At 44.0% G+C, this 22,494-nt stretch overlaps 1 protein-coding gene across 3 annotated transcripts in view; it reads left to right on the forward strand.

Annotated features, from left to right (window-relative positions):
* The window catches only part of lamb2 (laminin, beta 2 (laminin S)), a 101,483-nt gene that overhangs the window by 72,844 nt on the left and 6,145 nt on the right, over positions 1-22,494 (forward strand). For 2 of the 3 annotated variants that reach the window (XM_080496636.1, XM_080496634.1), the window contains 18 exons: positions 2,596-2,798; positions 2,883-3,003; positions 3,845-4,033; positions 5,660-5,839; positions 6,552-6,664; positions 8,877-8,956; positions 10,643-10,778; positions 10,874-11,032; positions 11,117-11,244; positions 11,318-11,450; positions 11,554-11,746; positions 13,482-13,625; positions 14,260-14,491; positions 16,527-16,696; positions 18,967-19,002; positions 21,777-22,001; positions 22,080-22,297; positions 22,376-22,472. In XM_080496636.1, coding sequence (XP_080352762.1) covers positions 2,596-2,798; positions 2,883-3,003; positions 3,845-4,033; positions 5,660-5,839; positions 6,552-6,664; positions 8,877-8,956; positions 10,643-10,778; positions 10,874-11,032; positions 11,117-11,244; positions 11,318-11,450; positions 11,554-11,746; positions 13,482-13,625; positions 14,260-14,491; positions 16,527-16,696; positions 18,967-19,002; positions 21,777-22,001; positions 22,080-22,297; positions 22,376-22,472 — 2,757 coding nt within the window. The remainder of the gene's footprint in view (positions 1-2,595; positions 2,799-2,882; positions 3,004-3,844; positions 4,034-5,659; positions 5,840-6,551; positions 6,665-8,876; positions 8,957-10,642; positions 10,779-10,873; positions 11,033-11,116; positions 11,245-11,317; positions 11,451-11,553; positions 11,747-13,481; positions 13,626-14,259; positions 14,492-16,526; positions 16,697-18,966; positions 19,003-21,776; positions 22,002-22,079; positions 22,298-22,375; positions 22,473-22,494) is intronic. The other variant, XM_080496635.1, reaches the window with a different exon arrangement.

Below are 22,494 nucleotides of genomic sequence, written 5' to 3' on the forward strand. Positions count from 1 at the left end.
TAATGCATGCAGAGAACAGCACCACGGAAACATTCAAGCTCCTTCAAAACAAGGAGTGTGTGTGTGTGTGTGTGTGTGTGTGTGTGTGTGTGTGTGTGTGTGTGTGTGTGTGTGTGTGTGTGTGTGTGTGTGTGTGTGTGTGTGATAACCACCTTACAAACATCGACAAACTGCCAGAAACTGTCACAGCTTGTCTTGAAGAAATGTCTGAGGATTGATTATTTCACTTCCATCTGCAGCGGAAAGGGTGAAGCACTTTCATTAATATTCCTGCCTTCCTTTTTATCCTTTGTACCAAACATGCCAGACTGGAAGCCTCATTCAATCACACTGACATTAACAGTCTTGATGTAATAAAGGTGTTCACTGATAAATGTTAGAATCACATGATGACAGTCATTTTAAAGATGTGTGTGTGTGTGTATCACTATCAACAGCCATTCAGATGCCGATAAGGAAATAAGTTAAGAAATCTCGATCGTGATCATAACTGCTTAATGTTTATTAGACCGTCGTGAGACAGGTTAGTTTTACCCTACTGATGATGTGTTGTTGCAATAGTAATCCTGCTCTAATCATTCGTTATCTGAAATGCACTGCCCCCTGCAGGTTGGGAGTGGGAGCCACATGTAGTATACATGGCACCCGCGTTATCTCGTGCTGATTCTCGTCAAATTTCTGCACGTCACGCCCACAAAGCAGCCTGTAGAACTGGAGTTTTTAACTTTACGCAGTTGCTTATGCTTGCTCGTGTGCATTTGTTGGGTTTTTTTTTGTAAAAGTGCCCTGATTTGATTGCGTTGCCTTTGGCACTAGATAGATAGAGTTGAATTGAATCACTGTTTTCTCCATTTCCTTTGTGCCAGTCATACACTGCATTTCCAAATATTACACACTTGGCACAGCACTGTTTTATCTGAAACCGTAGAAAATGTTAACGTAAATGTCAAAATAGCGATGTCAGAGTGATAAGAAGTGTCTTGAGATGGAGCGGTGGGTCGTTATCGGTGCTCGTTTCAGCTGAATGCTGCTGTTTGGATCATCGGCCAGCCGTTCTGCAGTCAGAGGGGAAACCGTGTCAGTGGGCCACAGCTTTTTCTTAGCTGTCACTAAACTCCTGTTTACTGGAGGAGGAGAGCCCCACTGGTCACTGTGGTGTATTAACAACTTCAAGTCAACATTTTCTCCCTTTTCTGAGAGCTGTCTGCATGTTGGTTGTTCATCTCAGCTATTTAGCTGCTGCCTCCTGGATCAGAGAGAAACCAGGAACTGTAATCAAGTACTATTTGTCAGTGACTGGTCACAATGAAGGGTGAGACATGAAGAAGATGTGTCTCAGTATTAAGTGCTTCAGTGGACAGCTGGAATGACACAGCAGATAAGGACGCTCTGTTCACAGCATTTACAGCAGATTGACAGCTTACGAAGACGGAGTGGTGACTCTGAAGGAACCGACCAGCATCCAACAGCTTGACAAGATACAGAGGCAGAGGAGAAAGTAATCTCAGTACTGCAATCTATTACTGTCAGTCACTCCTGCAGCTTCCGCTTTTCTTCAAATACCCTCAACAGTTATAAATGTCCTTTTCTTCTGCTTTACTCAATGTTGGTTAAAAGATGAAATTAAGGAGGAAACGTGGAGAAACTGTTAAATCAGAACAGTCCACACTCACTTTGCAGTTACATACATGAAAACAATCAACCAGATATTCACACAGGCTCATACCATTTAAACTGCTTAATCAGCACTTTCAACATTCATGAAAATCTTCTGCTCCAATAAACCTCTGGACAATGATGAAAGCCTGTTTCTGCAAATAATATTGACTGTTTATTCACTGATTATCTAATATTTGGATATTATCCACATCATTGTACAATGACAGTAAAAGTCTCACCCACCAATAAATAAATGATGTGAAAAACTGTGCTTTAATATCACTGCACATTTTTGACTGTACTGACAAGTTTGTGTTCTTACAGTATGTGATTGGTATTTGGACAGTAGTACTTTTGAAATTCCCAATGATGAGTAGTATATAGTTGCAAAGCTGATTTTAGTCTTTAATAATTTCACATCTGGGGAATTTGCTTCACAGAAGCTCCATCGTTATAGGAAAGGGAACGAAATACAGCTGTAGAAACGAAATAGTACAGTAAATGCGGTATTCACATGTGAAGACAGATTAAGTGAATTAGATTCTAGAATATATACGCAACTGGCAGAGAGGTGATGAAGCACCGGATGTGAATCAGGTGTGCTGCCTTGCCTCTCGGCCCATAAAGACACACAGAGTGACAGGCAGGTGACAGACAACCAGCACCAGAGCCTGGAGGAGGCTGTGTCTGTTTCTTAGTTCTACACTTTTCCTTTATTCTAGCAGTTTTTCTAGAAAGTTCTGACTCTGTGGGGGAACCCGGCGGTGGTGTGCACTACTGGAATTGCACATCAGATATAAATGACCAGTTTTATTGTTCCCTCTTGTTCTCTTGTACTTTTCGTACTTTCAAGCTGTTGGCAGACATCAGCAACAGAAAAGGAACATCAGGGTGGAAGTTTCCCTGTAAAACATCACTTCTGTTTCTTCTTCTTAGACCAGCTGAAGATCACCAACTTACGAGTGAACTTCACCAAGCTGCACACCCTCGGGGACAACCTGCTGGACCCCAGAGCTGAAATCAAAGAGAAGTATTACTACGCCATTTATGAGCTGGTCGTACGCGGGAACTGTTTTTGCTATGGCCACGCCTCGGAGTGTGCCCCCATCACTGGGATCAGGGACGACATCGAGGGAATGGTCAGTGAGGAGGGGTGGAGTTTATTCAAATGCCCTCTGGGACTGCTGTGACTCCTCTATGCCTCCCCTGTGGTCGCTCTTCAGGTTCATGGCAGGTGTGTCTGCAACCACCACACCAATGGTTTGAACTGTGAGCAGTGTGACGACTTCTACAACGACCTGCCGTGGAGACCAGCCAAAGGACGAGACACCAACTCCTGCAAGCGTGAGTAAAGAGGAGGCAGCAGGACTGGCGTCGCAACACATCAAGCTACACTTACAGATAGTGAGGTCGTCTCCCGCTCCCTACCCCCTCCCCGAACCAGGGTCTGTACCCCTACTGCAATCGGTCCTTACCTCTCCACAATCCTCTCACAACAACTGGAAGAGCAGACAGCCACCACCTCTGAGCCATTCTAATTCTGTCCTTTTCAATCTGGCTCCAATCCTTCTGTTTGTCCATTTTTCTACTTTTAACACTTTAACTTGAAGACAAAATTGACTAACAGGCACCTGGATGAAGAGATAATCTGTGTTACTCCTTCATCAGTGGTCATAATGTTGTGGCTCATCACTGTTTGTTCTTGTGGAGTTTGGGCTGATAAACTTGAGTTCAGGTTGGGAATTAAAGGAGTGAGAGAAGCAACGTTGCGGATAATCACACTATTGTCCTTTTCATGTGGATTCAGTTTCATGATTCTCTGCTTGAATTTATCCGATATTGATAGTATTCACCAGCATTATCCAAATATGTTAAATCTGCCGGATGTTTTAAGAGTAATACAGTCTAATGAAAATGAAAATTTCTTGTATATCTTCATGATATTTCTGTCTGATTTGATATCTAATCTGATCTGAATCTATTCAGATAAATACGCCAGAAAGCAACGACAGCTAAATTGATGGATTTTGAAGAAAGTCGCTGAACATTGTCTGGGTGCATTTTCTGCATGTTTTCATCATTTCGTATTATTAACATGACCCCTACTTCTTCTTCATGCTCCTGTTTTCATCGTTTCCCCTGTACAGGAAGCGTGTCCTGATGTTATTTGGTTGTGTGGTTCCAGAGTGTAACTGTAACAGCCACTCGTCGCTGTGCCACTTCGACATGGCGGTGTATTTGGCCACGAGGAACGTCAGCGGAGGAGTTTGTGACGACTGTCAGCACAACACCATGGGACGCAACTGTGAAATGTGCAAACCTTTTCACTACAAAGACCCCTTCAAGGACATCCGGGACCCACATGTCTGCCTCGGTCAGTGCGTGTTCTCCTGTGCAGTAATTTAATGGTGGCAAGAGAAACAACTAAATCACAGTTGCTTCTGGCTATTTTCGACTCTTTCTCTGGAACTCATGAATATAGATGAAAAGAAGAAACAAAGTGAAGTTACATTTTTACTCTCCTGAAAGAATCCCATCCACTTCATAGCTCCAACACAAAGCAGGAAGAAGTTCAGCCAGATAACGAGCTTTCGAGAAACAATGTGACGTTGTTCTTTTCTCACACTCCTGTGAAAGACAACTCATTTCTCTTGTCTTTGTGGGGTATACATGTTTCAAATGAGTGATATCCATAGTTCTTCTCCACTGCTTCACACTGTTGGGGTCACGGCGGGCAGGAGCCCATCCCAGCCAGGGCAGGTGGCTTCCTGGACGGTCGCCAGTCCATCACAGGGCGAAAAGAAAAGCTTTAGTGGATGGAGCAGTTGCCATATTTCATATTTAATGCAACATAGTTCTTTTATTTTTAGCTTCTTTACATTGAAATTGGTCACATTATTTGCCATTATTCCATGATTGCTGCAGTTTGCTACAGTACCTGTTGGTAAAGAACCAGAGAGCCTGGATAAGATATTCACCCAATAAACTTTGATTTTTCCCCAAAATTGTTTTACATGTCAGAAAATCAGTTGTTCTCCACCTGGGGTCACAATAAAGTTTTTCAGATATAATGTATTTATTATGCATATTATGTAAATACTATTGTTGTTTATTATCATGTACTTTCATTTCTGTTGTTATTATTACATTATTTCACAGATTAATCTAGTTGCTCTTTACCTTTGCCAATAATAAGAGCTGGAGCCGCTGAAAACGAGACACATTTAGTGACTGTCAATAACTGTTTCTTTCTTTCCTGCTCATGTTTTTTTTTTTTTTTTTTTTTTTTCAAAAAAAAGAAAAAAGCACTTTCTGTTTCTTTCTTGTCCTTTAAATTAAGTTGCTTGGTCTCAATGTGGTGAAGCAGTTTTGAAGGTTTCATGGCTTTGTTAGATAAACAGCCACCATAATTAATAGAGTGGATTGGGAGCCTGTCAATCACCTGATGGAGCCACAATAGAATGGAATAGAGTGAGGGTGCTCTGTCTTTCACTGGGACCAGTTTGAATGTTTTGCTCAAGGACACTTCTATCTATAGATCATAATGATGGATCAGACCTTTTCTTTTTGGTAGCAGGTTGGGAGCCTTCGGTCGTCTCGTCCTTCAGCCTTCAGCGATGTTTCCTCTACATTAGTTTCAGGTCTTAACGATGCGCAAAACAAACTGCTGCGAGTCGAACGCAAGAAAGACACGCGGACGGAAGATTTTTCAAAATGAAACTCAAGTTTACTCTCATGGGAAGTTTAATGTACATTTTCAAAACAAAACTTTTCACTCTTTCTTGATGGAGTGGTAGCGGCCCACGGCCCACAAGCTGCAGGACGGCTGAACACAACCAGGCAGCCCAGGCTCAGGATCTAACTCTTAACAGTTTCCTGTTTTTCTGGATGTTTATCAACAAAATTGTTCTGCGATGTAAAAAAACACTAAAATGTAGTTCTGCTTCCCACCTTCTTTTCACGTGTCCCTCATTAAAAGTGTCTCCTCCTCGTCATACAGCTTGTGACTGCGACCCGGACGGTTCTCAGAACGGGGGAATGTGTGACAGCCACACCGAGCCGTCGCTGGGCATGGTGGCAGGCCAGTGTCGCTGCAAGGCCAACGTGGAGGGGCCGCGCTGCGACAAGTGTAAGACGGGCTTCTTCGGCCTGAGCGCAGAGAACCCCGTGGGCTGCCAGCGTGAGTACTCTACTCATAAACACAGGATGTCACTGCAGCCACAAATCTGCTTTTCACATTGTCTATTGCAAAGCAGTCGGACCTTTTTATCACTTGTTCTCCATGAGAACATTAGTAACTTCAACATCGTTGACTCTCTAGTGAACAGGATTTAATGAAATGGTTACTGCTGAAGTTCAAGCTTGTACTCCAGGTTCCCCCACAGTCCCAAAAACATGCGCTGGTGGTCCCTGAGCTAGACCCTGGGCCCCCCCCCAGATCCTCGGGACACCCTTGTGAAAGAGATTATTAATCTCAATCTCAATGATTATTAATCTCCTGGCTGAATAAAATCTTTGTCGACGTCTTTAAACAAAACCAAAAAAATAAATACAAAATTACATTTTAGTGTTATGTACAACAAAAGTATCTAGTTACAAGTAACTAAAGTAACTGTATCTGAGTTACTAGAGCATTACTACCAAAGTGGTGGTTCATTTGTTAAACTGCTTGGTTACTTTGCAGCGCAACATTGTACTTCGTAAGAAATAAAGGTGAATCAGCTACTAGAAGCAATCAGAGCTTCTGCTACAGTTCAGAGGGACTCCCTCCGTTTTGAAGAACTAAAACTACACAACATTACTTTCTGGGGAAAAAATACATTTTTGCTTTTATGGGGTAAAACCTTTATATGTGATTCTTGCCCCCCCCCCCCCCCCCCCCCCCCCCGCAGCTTGCCGGTGTGACCACAGAGGGACGGTGTCCGGCAGCTCGCAGTGCGACCCGGTCAGTGGAGACTGTTTCTGCAAGCGTCTTGTCACCGGACGCAGCTGTGATCAATGTCTGGTAAGAAATCACCAACAACACTGACTTTCATTTCCCTTCAAACAACTAAACGTCAGTGTGCTGCAGTGGAGAGCACTTCCCTCCATGCTGTCTCCATTTCATTCTCTCTACACTTGTATTAGTCCAAATTCAGCCCTGTATATATTATTATTTAATATTGCATATCTAATTTTTATGCTGTCTTATTGATATTTTAACTTTCTATTCTATTTGATTTCTGGTTTTATTCTTTGTGGAGCAATGGTCCAAAAACATTTCCTTCTGGCATAAATGATGCATGTCTATTCTATTCTATTCTCAGACTGAATTATTGTATCACTCCTTCAGTTTCTCTGGACACCTTAATTAATTTCTAACAGTTTGTTTGTATTATAACATAATATTGTGAAAGCTGTCGCAGGTTTCAGCCAAGAGGATTACTCCTCTTGTGGTAGTAATATACTTTTAATTAAGCATGTTAACATAATCCAATAGAGCTGAACTGCTCTAGTTACTTAATCTTCAGGTGTCGTCAATTTTATACTCCGTTTTCCCTAAAACGCTTTTCATCATTTTGATTATCTTTCTCAAACTAACAGTCAATGTAGATCTGAAAGTTGTTATTCTGGTCAAGTCTGTAATAGTATTACCCTTAAAATGAGAAAATTCATCCCACTGATCCCATGCCTTTTCTCTGTCAATCATATATTTTTAAACAGGATTTCTTTCCTAAAAAATAAAAGCTACCACAGATTTGACCCCCAGTCACTTATTGCTTTCTTTTTTTTTTCTTTCTGGCAACTTCAGACACTAAATCCTGAGTTTAGAATTAAAGATGATCCATGATCATGACCGCATGAGTACGACACTGTAAAGAATTTCTCTGTAAAATAATGGCAGAGAGGCCAACAATGTACAGTGATTTTGATTTGATTACAGCTAATTCATTTCCAGAAACATTCTGGGGTTACTTGTGAATTTCACAGTTTGCTGTAGACTGGCATAATACAGTGACTCAGCAATATTTAAAATCTGAATATTCAAACTTAACACTATCGTTTTGAAATGTCCTTTATTTTGAAAACCGAGAACTTGACTCTGTCCTTGACCATAGTTCTGGATCTCTTCTGCGGAGCAACAGTTCTATTTCAAACATCATTTTAGTTGTGTTCTCCCAGGAAGGTAGAAATATGAATGAGTTTTTAGTTGCTTAGCTATTTGTAAATGCAGAATCCAATCATTGAAGAGAAAATAGGGCTTCTTGTTCGTGTGAAGCAGCACATGTCCTCAGTGCTGTGGCTGGAGAACTTTCCCTCTTGAGTTGGGCACCGATTTTAAGAAATACTGTAGTTTACCGTAATTTATCACATTAACATGAAGGCCTTTGTGCTGTTGTTTCACATTGAACAGCCTACAATATTAAATTAATACAGTATATTACTGCTGGAAAATGGCCATCAATTTACAGCAAATGCTTACAGTGTAGAGTTACTATAGAAGCACGTCACATCCTGTATCAGCTTTCATTTTCTGTGTTTAATGTGTGCCCCTGTTTCCCCCCCCTCAGAGCTGTTAGCTGCCGATGAGCTTCCTGTTATAATTCAAGCTCTGCTCTCCAAACCTTGTCAGCCAGGAATAGTGGCGACAGGAATGTGAGCTCCTGCCGGGGTCATGCTGCCAGATTTAGTGCCTCGACTGAGGACTGGCCGGTTACGACAGGCCTAAAATGGTCAGAGCTGGCCGATGTCCCAAAGTGATCCTCTTGTCTCATAAGACTAATTATAGAACTGGTAATGTAAAAGAGTGTATTTAAATGCTGTATTTAAAAAAAAACGTTACACCCTCACGGTTTCTTATTACTCGTGTAGCGAGAAGAAACAGAATCAAGCAAATGGAGGGAAAAAAGTGATTTGATTGTTATTTAACAGAAAAAACCCACAAAATCTAGCCGAGTAGAAAAACCTCAGTCTAAACTTGAAGAAATCAAGTGAAAGTGCTGACAGGAAAAGGAGCCAGCATCCACAAGTCAGCTCTTTTTGACAGAAGAATAATGACAGGCCGAAGCTGTGAATGTTGTTTTACTGGATTAGAGAGCTGCATTGGATATACATGACTCACACACACACACACACACACAGTCATTATCGTGGAGCTGCAGTGGAGGTTCCCTCCAGTCTGTGGTGTGGTGCCATCTGCCTGCCGTCCTCCCATTCCTCTATCCTGTCGTCTCCAGCCAGAGCACTGGGCGCTCAGCCACGACCTGAACGGCTGCAGAGGCTGCGAGTGTGACGTCGGAGGAGCCCTGGACAACCAGTGAGTGCTGCACAACGTTCACACTGCGTTTGGCTTGGAGCAAAGGTGTGAAGCCCAGAAGCCCATTACAAATGGTTTGATGTGCAACACAACAGTGGGGTATGATTCTCTGTCACCAAACATGAGAGTTTTGTAGTCTGGGATCACAGCAGATATGTGAAAAACAGCCCGAGTGTAGTTTTCCTGGAAAAAAGACAAAAATAACTTTTAACAGTAAGGACAGAAGACAAAGCAGGGTGTTTATGAACTCGTCAAAGGCCGTGGCCAAAACCGTCCAGCAATCATTTAAGCCACTGCAAATATGACCCAAAAGCCAGTCGGAAGCCACTTAAATCCAGCCAAATGCCTGAATCCTAAACAGTCACAAACAGTTCAAAACCAGTCTGAAATCCACAGCAACACGACACAAAGGCCTTTTGTAAGGCCCAACACACTGACTTTGCTTTCTGGGATCTCAAATAGACTTAATTCTAAAATGCCAATGGAAATGAAGGAAATACAAATGTAAAACCAATCTATATAGAGCCATTTCTCCACATAAAGGACAAACTGGGTTTTTTAGTGTTTAATATGTTTTATTAACTTTTGGACAGAAATATAGAAACAACAATTACAATTTTTCAGAGTTATATATGAAACGACAAAGACAAAAAACTCCACCCCACACAAACAACAAACTATTTGCCCCTACTGTCACTTATACCAAAAAACAACCTGTCAAACACAAATATTATAGACGTTCAGTGAGTCATACAGCCAGAATACTGAGTAAAGAATCACTCCTGCACCTTTGTCGATGGATTGTTCAAAAAAGTCAGAAAAGGCCCCCACACCTGATAGAACTTCTTTTCAGAACCCCTCAACACAAATCCAATTTTCTCCCATTTTAAATGATACAATACGTCTCTCACCCGATGTGAAACGGTAGGCGGGGCAGCATCTTTCCATTTCAAGAGGATGAAGCGGCGTGCCAACAGAGTTGAAAAAGCAATGAGCTCCCGACCCCCGACAGGTCGTCCTAACCCTCCACCAGTACAAACTGTTTTTTTTAATCCTCAGTTATATGTAAGTGTCCTAAAATGTCCCACGAGGTGTTAAGATCAGAAAACACCAACTGCTGCTTGTCCAGGAAGTTTGGTTTGAACTCTTCACTTTGCAGCTATTCTTTTAGAGCAGTTAAAAACACTGAAAACCTGGACGTCCCCGTTCAAACAACTATCAGCAACCAATTCTTAGCAGCTTAAATGAACTCAAAAACCAGTTTATACAGGAGGCACAAACTTCTGAAGAGACCAGTAGAAAAAGCAGTTAAAGCAACAAAGACCAGTCCAAACAACAGTTAGAAAACACTGGAAACAACAGGAAACAAGTTGAGAAACCAGTCTGCAATAAGAATCACTGGTCGTCACTGGTGAACTAAAAGTAACAAGCAAAACTGTGTTGAAGCTCCTGTGAACTATTCTAAACAATCTAAAAAAAAACAATCACAAGACAGAGCTAAAAGTAATCTTTTTAAATTTTATATATATCTGCAAAACAAATCAAGATCAAAGAAAAAAAGGATTGATGATGCAAGCGTTGTAGATTTGCCATGATGCCTCCGAGCCTTTACTTCCACTCTAAACTTGAACCACCGTCAGCCTCACCACTCCGGCTCTATACAGTACAGCTGTGTATGTGTTGTAGGTGCTCCATGGAAAGTGGACAGTGTCGCTGCCGCGGTCACATGCACGGACGCCAGTGTGCCCAGGTGGAGTCTGGGTATTTCTTCATGGCTCTGGATCACTTCCTCTATGAGGCTGAGTCGGCGAAAATGGGTCAGGTGAGGCTGCACGTTGTCACTCTGCAGGCATCCCTGGAGAGGTTGTGGCACAGATGATATCCATGGGTATATGCAGAATATCTCTGTGTCCCCAGGGCTGCACAGTGGAAACCAGGGAGCATGTGCCCGGACGCCCGGCGTCATGGACCGGCATGGGCTTCTCCCGGGTGCTGGAGGGCGGCAGCCTGGAGTTCCTCGTCGGCAACGTGCCCTATTCCATGGAATACGATCTGCTCATCCGCTACGAGTCACAGGTCTGTGTGTGCGTTCACTTCTCAGTGGAATGAAATGTGCTTTTTAAAGCCCCTTTCTGACTTGACGCGCTGCCTCTCACGCAGATGCCCCGGGACTGGGAGGAGGTGCGGGTGGCAGTGGTTCGGCCCGGGCCCATCCCCACCAGCAGTCCCTGTGGGAACACCATCCCAGATGACGACAGGCTCACTGTGTCTCTACCAGCTGGAGCCAGGTCCGTCTCACACACACACACACACACACAGTGCTCCAGGTGTCAGGGCTGACCTGCATCATGTCCGTTGCAGGTTTGTGGTTCTTCCTCAGCCCGTGTGTCTGGAGAGGGGCGTGTCCTACACCCTCCGCTTTGAGTTCATCCGCTATCAGGATGCCAACAGCGTCCTCAACGGAGCCGCCAACGCCGTCCTGCTCGTAGACTCTGTGAGGGAGCACTCCTCTTCTAAAGCAATACTCTCGTCCTCTGCTTGGTCGTGAATGTCTTCTTCTCCTCCTCATCCTCTTCATTCTTCGTCCTCCTGCCCAGATTGCATTGATGCCTCGCCACTCTTCCCTGGAGATCTTTACCGCCGGAGATCCAGCCTCCAACAACCGGAAGCAGACCTACGAGCGCTACCGTTGCCATGACGGGGCGAAGAGCGTGACCCGCCCACTGATGAGCGACACCTGTGCAAAGCTCGTCACCAGCTTGTCGGCCATCATCAACGATGGCGCTCTCCGTGAGTTCAGGAAACGCTTTCCATTTGTTTGTGTGACATTAACGCTTCGGTACATATGAGTGCAAACGACATCAACGATTATTTCAATTGTTTTCTCATTGCCTTGTTTTTCTTTACTTGTTTTTTAACTGTTGTAGTCTAAGATGTGTCGCTGTGGTATTTCACTTTCCGTTACAACTATATGTGGAGACGACGTACCGTCACTATGTGGTTACTGTCTGTTCTGTTGGTTCTACTCCAACATGGGATTATATGTAAGATTACTGCAGTTTAAAGAATCCTCAGTGATGCCAATCACTCACCACCAAATATTTGTGTGTGTGTGCGTGCGTGCGTGCGTGCGTGCGTGCGTGCGTGTGTGTGTGTGGACTGTCAGTTAAACTGGAGTCTGTGTTGAACCTGTTGAACCTGTGCAGCCCAGAGAGGCAGAAGAAATTCCCATTCACAAATTTCAACTCTGTTCAATCTTTATCGATGAAATAAAATGAGACCAATTATGCCTTTGATTGTGTGATTTTCAAAGTAAAAATTTTTATTTTTTTAAAGTAAAACTTAATGATTGTTGGGCTGTATTTTCGATTCACGATTAAGTATAAAGTGAATCAAAACAGGCCTCATGAAGAGGAAGTCACACGTGTGTATGAGACACATTGATTTTTCTATTTCAGATGAACTGTTACATTGACCATCTTTGTTTTCTTCATCACCATAGCAATTTGTAATGTTTTTCTTCCATCCCTCACAAGTTTCCCACAAACTCTGAACTCTTCCTGTTCTCTATTTGTATTTTAAATTCTATTGTGGATATTTTTTATTTTTTGAGACATTTTTCTTTTTCTGTCAGTTAAGTACAGCAGCAATTAAGGTTTGTCTTTGGTATGGGAGCAACATTTCGAAGTCACAGTGAAATCTAGTGGTCACACATCATATGTACCTCTGATGAAAGTTTAAACAAGTAGAAGTTCGATCAGAAGTCCAGAAAATATTGGAAATAAATGTTAGAAATAATGTGTTTAACTCGACAATTTCTAGTATCCACTTCATTTGATGTTTTTCACCAAAATCCCATCCGCTTTGACTGGCGGATTTTTTGCAATTTTTTGTGAGTTTTGTAGAAATGACTTCACAAGATTCAGAGCACACTATTGTCAAATTTTCATCATTTTGATGTTTGTTGCGTTGCTCGCAAAAACACGCGCCGAGGATAGTAATCTTTACATCTTAAGAGGCAGGCACACAGAATTGATCATTTTATGATCAGTAATAGAACAAAGAGTGGACTTGTATTGCCTCACGTTTCTAATGAAGATGCTGCAGCTTGTAGTTTGAACAGGCAGCGATCATTCTTGAGACTAATAAATCCTTTTAAAGCTGTAACTGAAACAGAAAATGTTTCAGTCGTACTTTGTCTGCAGTCCCTGTAGAAAAAAACGTATTAACTTTCTTTTTGATGACCCAAAGTTTTATCTATGTGAGGTAATCAAAGGCACAATGATGATAATGAGCATTAAGAACAAAAAAGTACAGAAATGTATGCCTGGTAAATTAGTTTTTACCATTGTAAGGCTTGTTTGTTTCAATTGAAAAAGCCATACTCCTTATAAAGAACTTGCAATTTGTGGGATGAGCAGCTGCAGAGCTGATAACGTAGGGTGTGCTCTGGGGATTTTGGTTGTACTCTGATTACAGCCCGTGTTGCGGTACCTTGATTCTTTACTCTTTCTGTCCCGTCTAGAGTGTAACTGTGACCTTCAAGGGTCCATCAGCTCGCTGTGCGACGTTCGCGGGGGCCAGTGTCGCTGTAAGCCCAACGTGATTGGCCGGCGCTGTGACCAATGCGCTCCAGGAACGTACGGATTCGGCCCCTCAGGCTGCGTGGGTGAGAAACTCTCACACAGAGGATTCCAACACTTTATAGAGCGCTCAATGAAATATGTGCAAATGGACCATTTCAACACACTGGTGTTGTAAAGGACAACATCAACACCGATATTCTTAAAAAGTACAATGTTTTGTCGTAATAAAAACTAAGAAATAATAAGTAATAAAATACTAATAATAACACTGACTAAAATTACATTGTGTTGTACAAGTTGAAAAAAATAACCTCCAAATAGGTTCAAATTCACAATGGATGTCCTCTAGAACTTTTACAATCCCTTTGTCTCATCCTAGTCACTCCATGACATTAGAGTCGTGCAAAAAAGAATCAGAAAAGTGAGGTGTTTTGTGATTTTCATTAACTTATTAGTGCGTAGTTTTGAGGAAACAAGAAAAAGCTTGAAGTGACCAAATATGGCTGCTTGGTCCATAAAGGGTGAAGAGCCTTTATTTAACATCAGCACTTTCATCACAATGAACAGAAATGTTGTGCTGCTGGCGCCCTCCACTGCCTGTCACTGCACATCTCCAAATAAAAAAACATTCTTTATTCACCAACATCGTTTGTTCTTGTTTCTGTTTACATACCTTGTCCCCCCCCCCCCCCCCCCCCCCCCCCCCACCAAATCTAGCCTGCGGCTGCAGCTTGGAGGGTTCAGTGACGCGCCACTGCGATAAGTTCAGCGGGCAGTGCCAGTGCCGCCCTGGCGCGTTCGGTCTGCGCTGCGACGGCTGCCAGGGGGGCCACTGGGGGTTCCCCAGCTGCCGGCCCTGCCAGTGTAACAGCCACGCAGAGCAGTGTGACCAGAGGACCGGGGCCTGCATCAACTGCAGGGACAACACCGGGGGGGGGAGGTGTGAGAGGTGAGGCTCCAGTGCTGCAGTGTAGAGACTCCACTTCAGTTAACGTGGTGACTGAAGTTCATCCAGACCTCATTAGAGCTCCAGATTACCATGAGAGTATTTCTGATATATTCTGATATTTCTGATCAAGTCGTTGATGGATGGACACACGCTGTCATTAAACAAATCTGGTTTGAATGACTGCAATCAAAGCCATTTCCCAGGTCTGCTTCACATTTTAGTCTTCATTTAGATTTCTTTGATGTTTGTAAATCTAATGGAAGCTGTTTAATTACTGGTGACTCATGAGGGGGTCCAGGACCTGGCTGGAAACCACTGATCTCCTAATGAATTGATGAGTCAGAATAAGTCATTTTAAGATAGAGAGAGAAAAATATAGTTGGTTCATCTAAAGGCTCACTATAAATAAACAAAATCTACCTACCTACCTACCTACCTACCTATCTACCTACCAACCTACCTACCTACCTACCTACTTACCTACCTATCTACCTACCAACCTGCCTACCTACCTACCTACTTACCTACCAACATACCTACCTACCTACCTACCTATCTACCTACCTACCTACCTATCTACCTACCTACCTACCTACCTACCTACTTACCTACCTACCTACTTACCTACCTACCTACCTACCTACCTATCTACCTACCTACCTACCTATCTACCTACCTATCTACCTATCTACCTACTTACCTACCTACCTACCTACCTACCTACCTACCTACCTACTTACCTACCTATCTACCTACCAACCTACCTACCTACCTACCTACCTACCTACCTACTTACCTACCTATCTACCTACCAACCTGCCTACCTACCTACCTACTTACCTACCAACATACCTACCTACCTACCTATCTACCTACCTACCTACCTACCTACCTACCAACATACCTACCTACCTACCTACCTACCAACATACCTACCTACCTACCTACCAACATACCTACCTACCTACCTACCTACCTATCTACCTACCTACCTATCTACCTACCTACCTACCTACTTACCTACCTACCTACCTACCTATCTACCTATCTACCTACCTACCAACATACCTACCTACCTACCTACCTACATACCTACCTACCTACCTACCTACCTACCAACATACCTACCTACCTACCTACCTACCTACCTACCTATCTACCTATCTACCTACCTACCAACATACCTACCTACCTACCTACCTACCTACCTACCTACATACCTACCTACCTACCTACCTACCTACCAACATACCTACCTACCTACCTACCTACCTACCTACATACCTACCTACCTACCTACCTACCAACATACCTACCTACCTACCTACCTACCAACATACCTACCTACCTACCTACCTACCTACCTACATACATACATACATATAGTACAACTCTTATTCCAGAAACAGACCTCTCAATGCAGGATCTTTAAAAGAGAAGTGAGGACATTGTATCCCGTGTTAATTCAAACTCTAAAGTAGATCCACTGCTCCGACACACTGGTTCCTCCAGGCCGCCCCCCCACCAGAGGGCAGCAGACACACTGGTTCCTCCAGGCCGCCCCCCACCAGAGGGCAGCAGACACACTGGTTCCTCCAGGCCGCCCCCCACCAGAGGGCAGCAGACACACTGGTTCCTCCAGGCCGCCCCCCACCAGAGGGCAGCAGACACACTGGTTCCTCCAGGCCGCCCCCCACCAGAGGGCAGCAGACACACTGGTTCCTCCAGGCCGCCCCCCACCAGAGGGCAGCACACACACTGACAAGAGAGTCAGGGTCCAACTGGAAGAGCTGGAGGAAGTTTGAAAGCTTTGAAATATGTCTGAGATCAACAAAAAGAAATTTCTCAAATAAATCATCAGTCCTCAGTTTAATTTTTTGTCGTGCTGGTTCGAACTATCTCTCGTAGAATGCATGACTTTTCACACATTTGATTTTCCAGTTCTTCACTGTTTCACAACCTCCAAACTTTTAGGGTTTTGTATTAACACCTATTGGATTTTTACATGGTCTGTCTCTCTTGTTTTTTGCTCTAGGTGTGCCAATGGTTACTATGGTAACCCCATTCTGGGCTTAGCGTCCAGTGGTCAGTGTCGTCCATGTCCCTGCCCTGAAGGACCCAACAGTGGACGCCACTTCGCTGCGTCTTGTTATCAGGACAACCGGAACCAGCAGATCATCTGCAACTGCAACCAGGGATACACAGGTGATTCACTGGGTCGTTCAACTCGTCTTCCCCAGGCGGTGATGACGGAGAAGTCATGTGTCATCTCTGATGTGTGGTTGGGTTGTTGGAAAATGCAGCAGAATTACAGCTATTTTAACCTGATAGAGTACGTTCAATTGAGAAACAATGCCGCGAGGGGCCACAATGACCCCAAAACAATGGCAACAAAAAAAAAAAAAACGATTTCAGATTTTTGGGGGGCCTGGAACATACGGAGCTTGGGAACATTGTCCACTTCATTCAGGATGGTTCATCAGTGTGTGCCATTCCCAGAAGGTTTGGATGAGTCTTTGAGCTCAATTGCATAATCATGATGTACATTTTTGAAAAAAGCCAGTCCTGTCACAGAGACAGAGGTTTCTCAACTTCAGTCCTCAGGCTCCACTGTCCTGCATGTTTTCTGTATCTCCTGACTCCAACACCTCTCTGATTCAAATTGATGAGCAATCGTCAAGCTCTGCAGAAGCTTAATACTGAAGGAGCTGTGGAAACCTTGCAAGATAGTGGATCCTGAGAAAGTCTGCCCAGACACCTGGACAAGGTCCTGAAAGTAGACTATGTTCTTGTTTGCTTAAAGGACCCATATTTCGCTATATTTCATTTTTTCACAGTCCATCCTATGCACATGTGGGATAATAATTTGGGTGATACAGTATACAACACTCAAAACTTGTGAAATTACAGCTATTTCTTGGATTGAGCCTCTCATGAAATGGGTGCTTCTCAGCTCCTCCACCTCCTCCACCCTCACGGAGACTGCAGCCCAGCCCACATCCGCCTCCTCCACCCCCTCGGTGACGTAGCCAGCAGCTCATGTTGGCAGTAATGTACTTACAGATCTCGACGCCTCGTTAGCATCTCAAGTGTGACTGTCTCTGATCAAACAATCCCAAACAGACTTCATCAAGACAGCCTGAGGGTCTGATGTCCTTGCTTTTCACAGACGACTGTATGAGAATCCTATTGGAATTATTATTATTATTATTATTAGACTTTCTTTTTCCGCCGAAACTGCTGCATTTTTGACGGCCTAAAGATGCTCAGTCGTCCACAAAATATTGCTCACATATCAGAAATGGAGAAATTGTTATAAATGGTTATATTTCATGGGAATTATGCACGTGTGTGCCAACGTAGCTCTATTGCACCCCCTACAATTTATTAGACATTTGTAATGTCTACTACAGTCCCAGTATTTTCACCTACATCCACTAAATTCCGTAGGCATTTGCAGCACATTAGGCTGCGAGAAAATGACACTGACACCATTACGCTAAGCCCAACAGGAAGACTGCCATTTTTCATTATGCGTGACATTTTTTAAACAACCTCCTCTTTGGGGCTAAATCCTAGAGACCTGAAATTTGGCCAGTATATACAACAACCCTTCCTGATGAAAACGTATCAATAAACTTAAAAGTCGAAGGGTGTGGCCACGGCAGCCCTCTGAAAATCTGATGATTTGCCATGAAACAGGAAGTGATGTGTAACTCTGCTCTACATGCTGCAATCTGCCTTAAACCTCAGCTGTGTCATCTCAGTCCTGCCCTGAATGCAACCACATGCTAATTTTCTATTCACAGTCATAGCGCCACCTTGTGGTAGCAGGAATTTAAACTTTTGATGTATCATTGTGAGCTGTCCAGTATTTTTACATGGAAATGTATACGTTTAGAATTCAGCTGCAAATGACCCAGTATGCTTTCAACTTCAAATGCTGGACACCAGGCCCAGTCTGATGACATCCATACTCATAGTAATAGTGCCACCTATTGGTAACAAGAGGTTTAAGGAATTCTATTCACATACCATGGTCTCAAACTTTGTGGCAACATCCTTGAGATGGGTTGAGATATGAGGCTCATCAGAACTCCACATGTTCTGATGACCTCGTCACAAAAATGTCATGACATTAGTAATGAACTCCTCCTCGGGCGTAAGTCCAAGAGACCTGAAATGTGGTATATGGCGATAGGACAGGATGTCATCTGGCGTAGCGTACAAACTGCTGAGCACCATTTTGAGTTGCTGCGATGAAATTCCAGCAAAGGTTGTAATGCTGCCACATTTTTGTTTAGACATTAGACAGTCAGTAAAGATGCTCAGCATGACATTTCCCCTTCAGGATCTGGTGTTTTATCGAGCTGTATATACACTTCTTCTTCTGTCTTAATTGATAAAGGTGTAAGTCCCTTAAGGTAAGAAGGACTGTAACCTGTTTCTTCCCCCCTTCTGTATTTATGGCACAGGGATTGTTAAACGCTCCGGGGCGACCATTTTTAAGCGTGAGTAATGTTGGTTGACTCCTTTCCCCTTCCCTGTCCTCCTATATTTCACATCTCACCCTCTACCAACCCCACCTCCACCTCACCGGTCCTGCCCTGCATGGCTTCAGCACCCCTCCCTTCAATGGTGCTATGCCACAGTACACCCTGGAGTAAGACCTGGCTCATAGAATGCAAACGTTTTAAACACAGCTCTAAGTAACAAGGTGGACGTTTGAGAATACATTTGAACCAGGACTGTTTCCATACAAGAACCTGACCCAGAATCCTTACTCTTTGTAGTTGTGTTAGAATGTGACCAAAATACTCAAATACAAAATGCAACAGAGAGGCTGTGAATGACTGTATGTACTGGAGTCTGAGTCTGGGTCAGCTTCTGCCTCTTGTGTTTGGAGGTTTAACTGTGGATGACTTCATGTTGAGCCGTGTTGAGTTTTTCCTTTCGGTGAGCATCAATTTAACTTTTCAATTTACAGCCATGCTTTACAGGTAAACACAATATAGCAGCAAAGGTTCACTGGTGGAATTAGATCAAACTTTATGTAATTAATTTGCTGGAATATGATTTTCATATTTCTCAATAAACCCTGGCTCTATAGACTCTACTGGACGCTCCCTCCCTGATGAATAAATGGTTCATTTAGAAATAAAATATCAAGAGGCTCAAATGTTACACTGATCAATGTTTGGCCATAATTATTGGTCAGAAAGAAACAAGAGTTCACAGCTATTCTGCAGATATCAAGGCCAGACTGGCTGAACATGACATTTTCCGCTCCTCGTTTCTTTTCTGTTCAAAATCTCGATCAGTGAATGAGTAACATGTTACTCTCATACGACCACTTTTTTCAGTAACGAGTAATCTTAACTATTTCCATACCTGTAATCAGATTTCTCCACGTGACTGTGCGTTACTATTGCAGCGTCCCGCAGGACAATGGAAAGGAAAAGGCGAACTTCTCATCTGTAAAGCTGCTTTAATACTGAACAGAACTGTGGTAACACTGTCAAGTCGTGACGGCCAAATGAAGCCCCAATAAAGCTTCATGAACCACTGTCTATATTTCCTGACTCCACCAGATGGCGCTCTTGGTTTGCAGATCGAGTCTGAAAGACTGGCAATGAAGTGTTTTCAAACATTTGTTGAACAGACAGTGCCATCTAGTGGCTTCAGGAGGTAAAGACAGTGGTTCATGAAGCGTCATTGAAGCTACATTTGGTCGTCACTACTATCAAGTGGTTTGGAACAGGAGATTAACCGGGCTGCTCCCTTGTTCATTCCCCTCCAACCAGACACACACACACACACACACACACACACACACACACACACACCCTCTTTGGACAAGGTGCCGATGCCTGTTGAGCTTGCACTGTTTACTGGTTGCCATGGCAGCGCTGCAGAGGCCTGTTCATCGGCGGATTAACCGGAGTCCCTTAAAGGTCCCATATTCTACAGGCGATCTCCTCACCCTCCACACCTGCCCTGCCACATGAGGGAGTGGAGTGGTGTCCCTCCTTCTAAACAATATTGCTCACCAAGTCAAGTTGGAGGCGAAGATTAAAATGTATGGTTTTTCATTAGGTAATTGCGCTTCGTCCTCCATGACCCTAAAAAGAGCCACCAGAGGATTTGCTTCTAAATTGGTGTTTAAGACCTGAGACATTGTGTGAAAAACATCCCTGCAATATCTATTAAGGCAAGAGCAGGACCAGTACATATGAAGAAGAGAAGGTCAGCACCTTACGTTTATCACACAAGCCCATCAAGAGGTTGAATGGAGCCGTTTAAGTCAGTCTGAGTGTCTTCTGATCGAGAAAGACCTAAGTCCCCCCATGCTGTTCTAAGCTTGACTACGGGGGCATGATGATCCAACACAATGCTTCGCAAGGCTGAAATTACTTTGTTTTGTGTAATTAATTTAAAACAGGAATGTATTAACAGTAGTTGTGTCTGTTGATATTGAAGAGTTTGACAAGCGAGAGAGAACAAAATGCCTTGCTTGAAGGTACCTGAAAAAAACTTGACCTGGGAGATTATGTCAAAAGACTCAATACCTTCTTGTGCCATTCTTGAAAGACTAAGTCCTCAGTGGAGGGTCTCAAGAGATGGTTTGATGTAATTGGGCTTCGGGGAGAAAAGCTGTGAAATCCAAAACATTTCCTAAATTGGGCCTATATCTTTGAAGAGTGTTTGACCACCGGGGGGGGGGGGGGGGAGGGGGAGGGGGTCAAGGGACAGAGAAATGCAAGAACGGACACACAGTGTTGTTCTACAAATGTAATTCCATTGCTGCCCAGCCAGGACACTTTGAAAAAGACCAGAATGTGAGGCAGCGTAAAGCGAGCGGCCCGGTAATAGAGGAGCTGGACCTCCGCGAGCTTTGCCTTTTCGGAGACAGGTCTTGTTTCGACGCGGTCGTTTTCCCTGCCATAGAGCTGCTAAATGAAGGAGCCAGGGATGAGAAGCGGTAGGGCTTTGTAAAGGTACCTTTGGTGGAACGTATTAACTTAAAATGTCCATCCTACCAACATTGTTGTACCATTGCTAAAGGTGTGACCACTTTTACTATTTTCTCCAAGGCGAGAGCGCTAACCACGTGTGACCCTTCCTCATTAATTGTGTTCAGTTCTTTGACGACGAAAGTTGCACAACAATGAAAGACGTCGCCAATGTCAAAGTGTTTTTGTGTTCACGCTCCACTCTGAAACATTTTCTTTCATTGTCACTTTTTTTGGGGCCTTTTTTTGGGGGGGGATTATTTGTTATGTAGGCGCGAGATGTGAGGAATGTGCCCCGGGTTATTTTGGAAACCCGTCTCAGCCAGGAGGGCGCTGCCAGCCGTGCCGGTGCAACAACAACATTGACATGTCCGACATGGACGCCTGCGACCGGCAGACTGGAGAGTGCAGGAAATGCCTCTACAACACCGAGGGCTCCGACTGTGGCACCTGCAGGAGCGGCTACTTTGGGGACGCTTCCAGACGCAACTGCAGAAGTGAGTAAGGAAAAAAAATGCTTCAATCTCGTTGTTTTAAATGACGCGGCGAAACGATTTTCTTTTTAACCGGTTCAGAGTGCACGTGTAACTTCCTGGGCACGGACCGCAGCCAGTGCATGGAGCGGGAAGACTGTGTGTGCCAGCGCTCCACAGGCCAGTGTCAGTGCCTGCCAAATGTCACCGGCTTGACCTGTGACCACTGCGCCCCCAACCACTGGAATCTGGCCAGCGGGAGGGGCTGCGAGGCCTGTGGCTGCGACCCCAACAACTCGGTCACGTCCTCCTGCAACGAGGTAGCAGCTGAGCCCAAATCCTCACGCTCACCGTTGTAGGATGTAGGGGCTGACATGGTGTCTCTGTCTGTGATGCAGTTCACCGGCCAGTGCCAGTGTCGTGATGGCTTCGGAGGGAAGACCTGCACAGACTGTCAGGAGAACTTCTGGGGAGACCCCAGGGCGCAGTGCAGAGGTCAGAAACATGACACACCGAC

This window comes from Blennius ocellaris (assembly GCF_963422515.1).
Source record: "Blennius ocellaris genome assembly, chromosome: 5".
Taxonomy (NCBI): Eukaryota; Metazoa; Chordata; class Actinopteri; order Blenniiformes; family Blenniidae; genus Blennius; species Blennius ocellaris.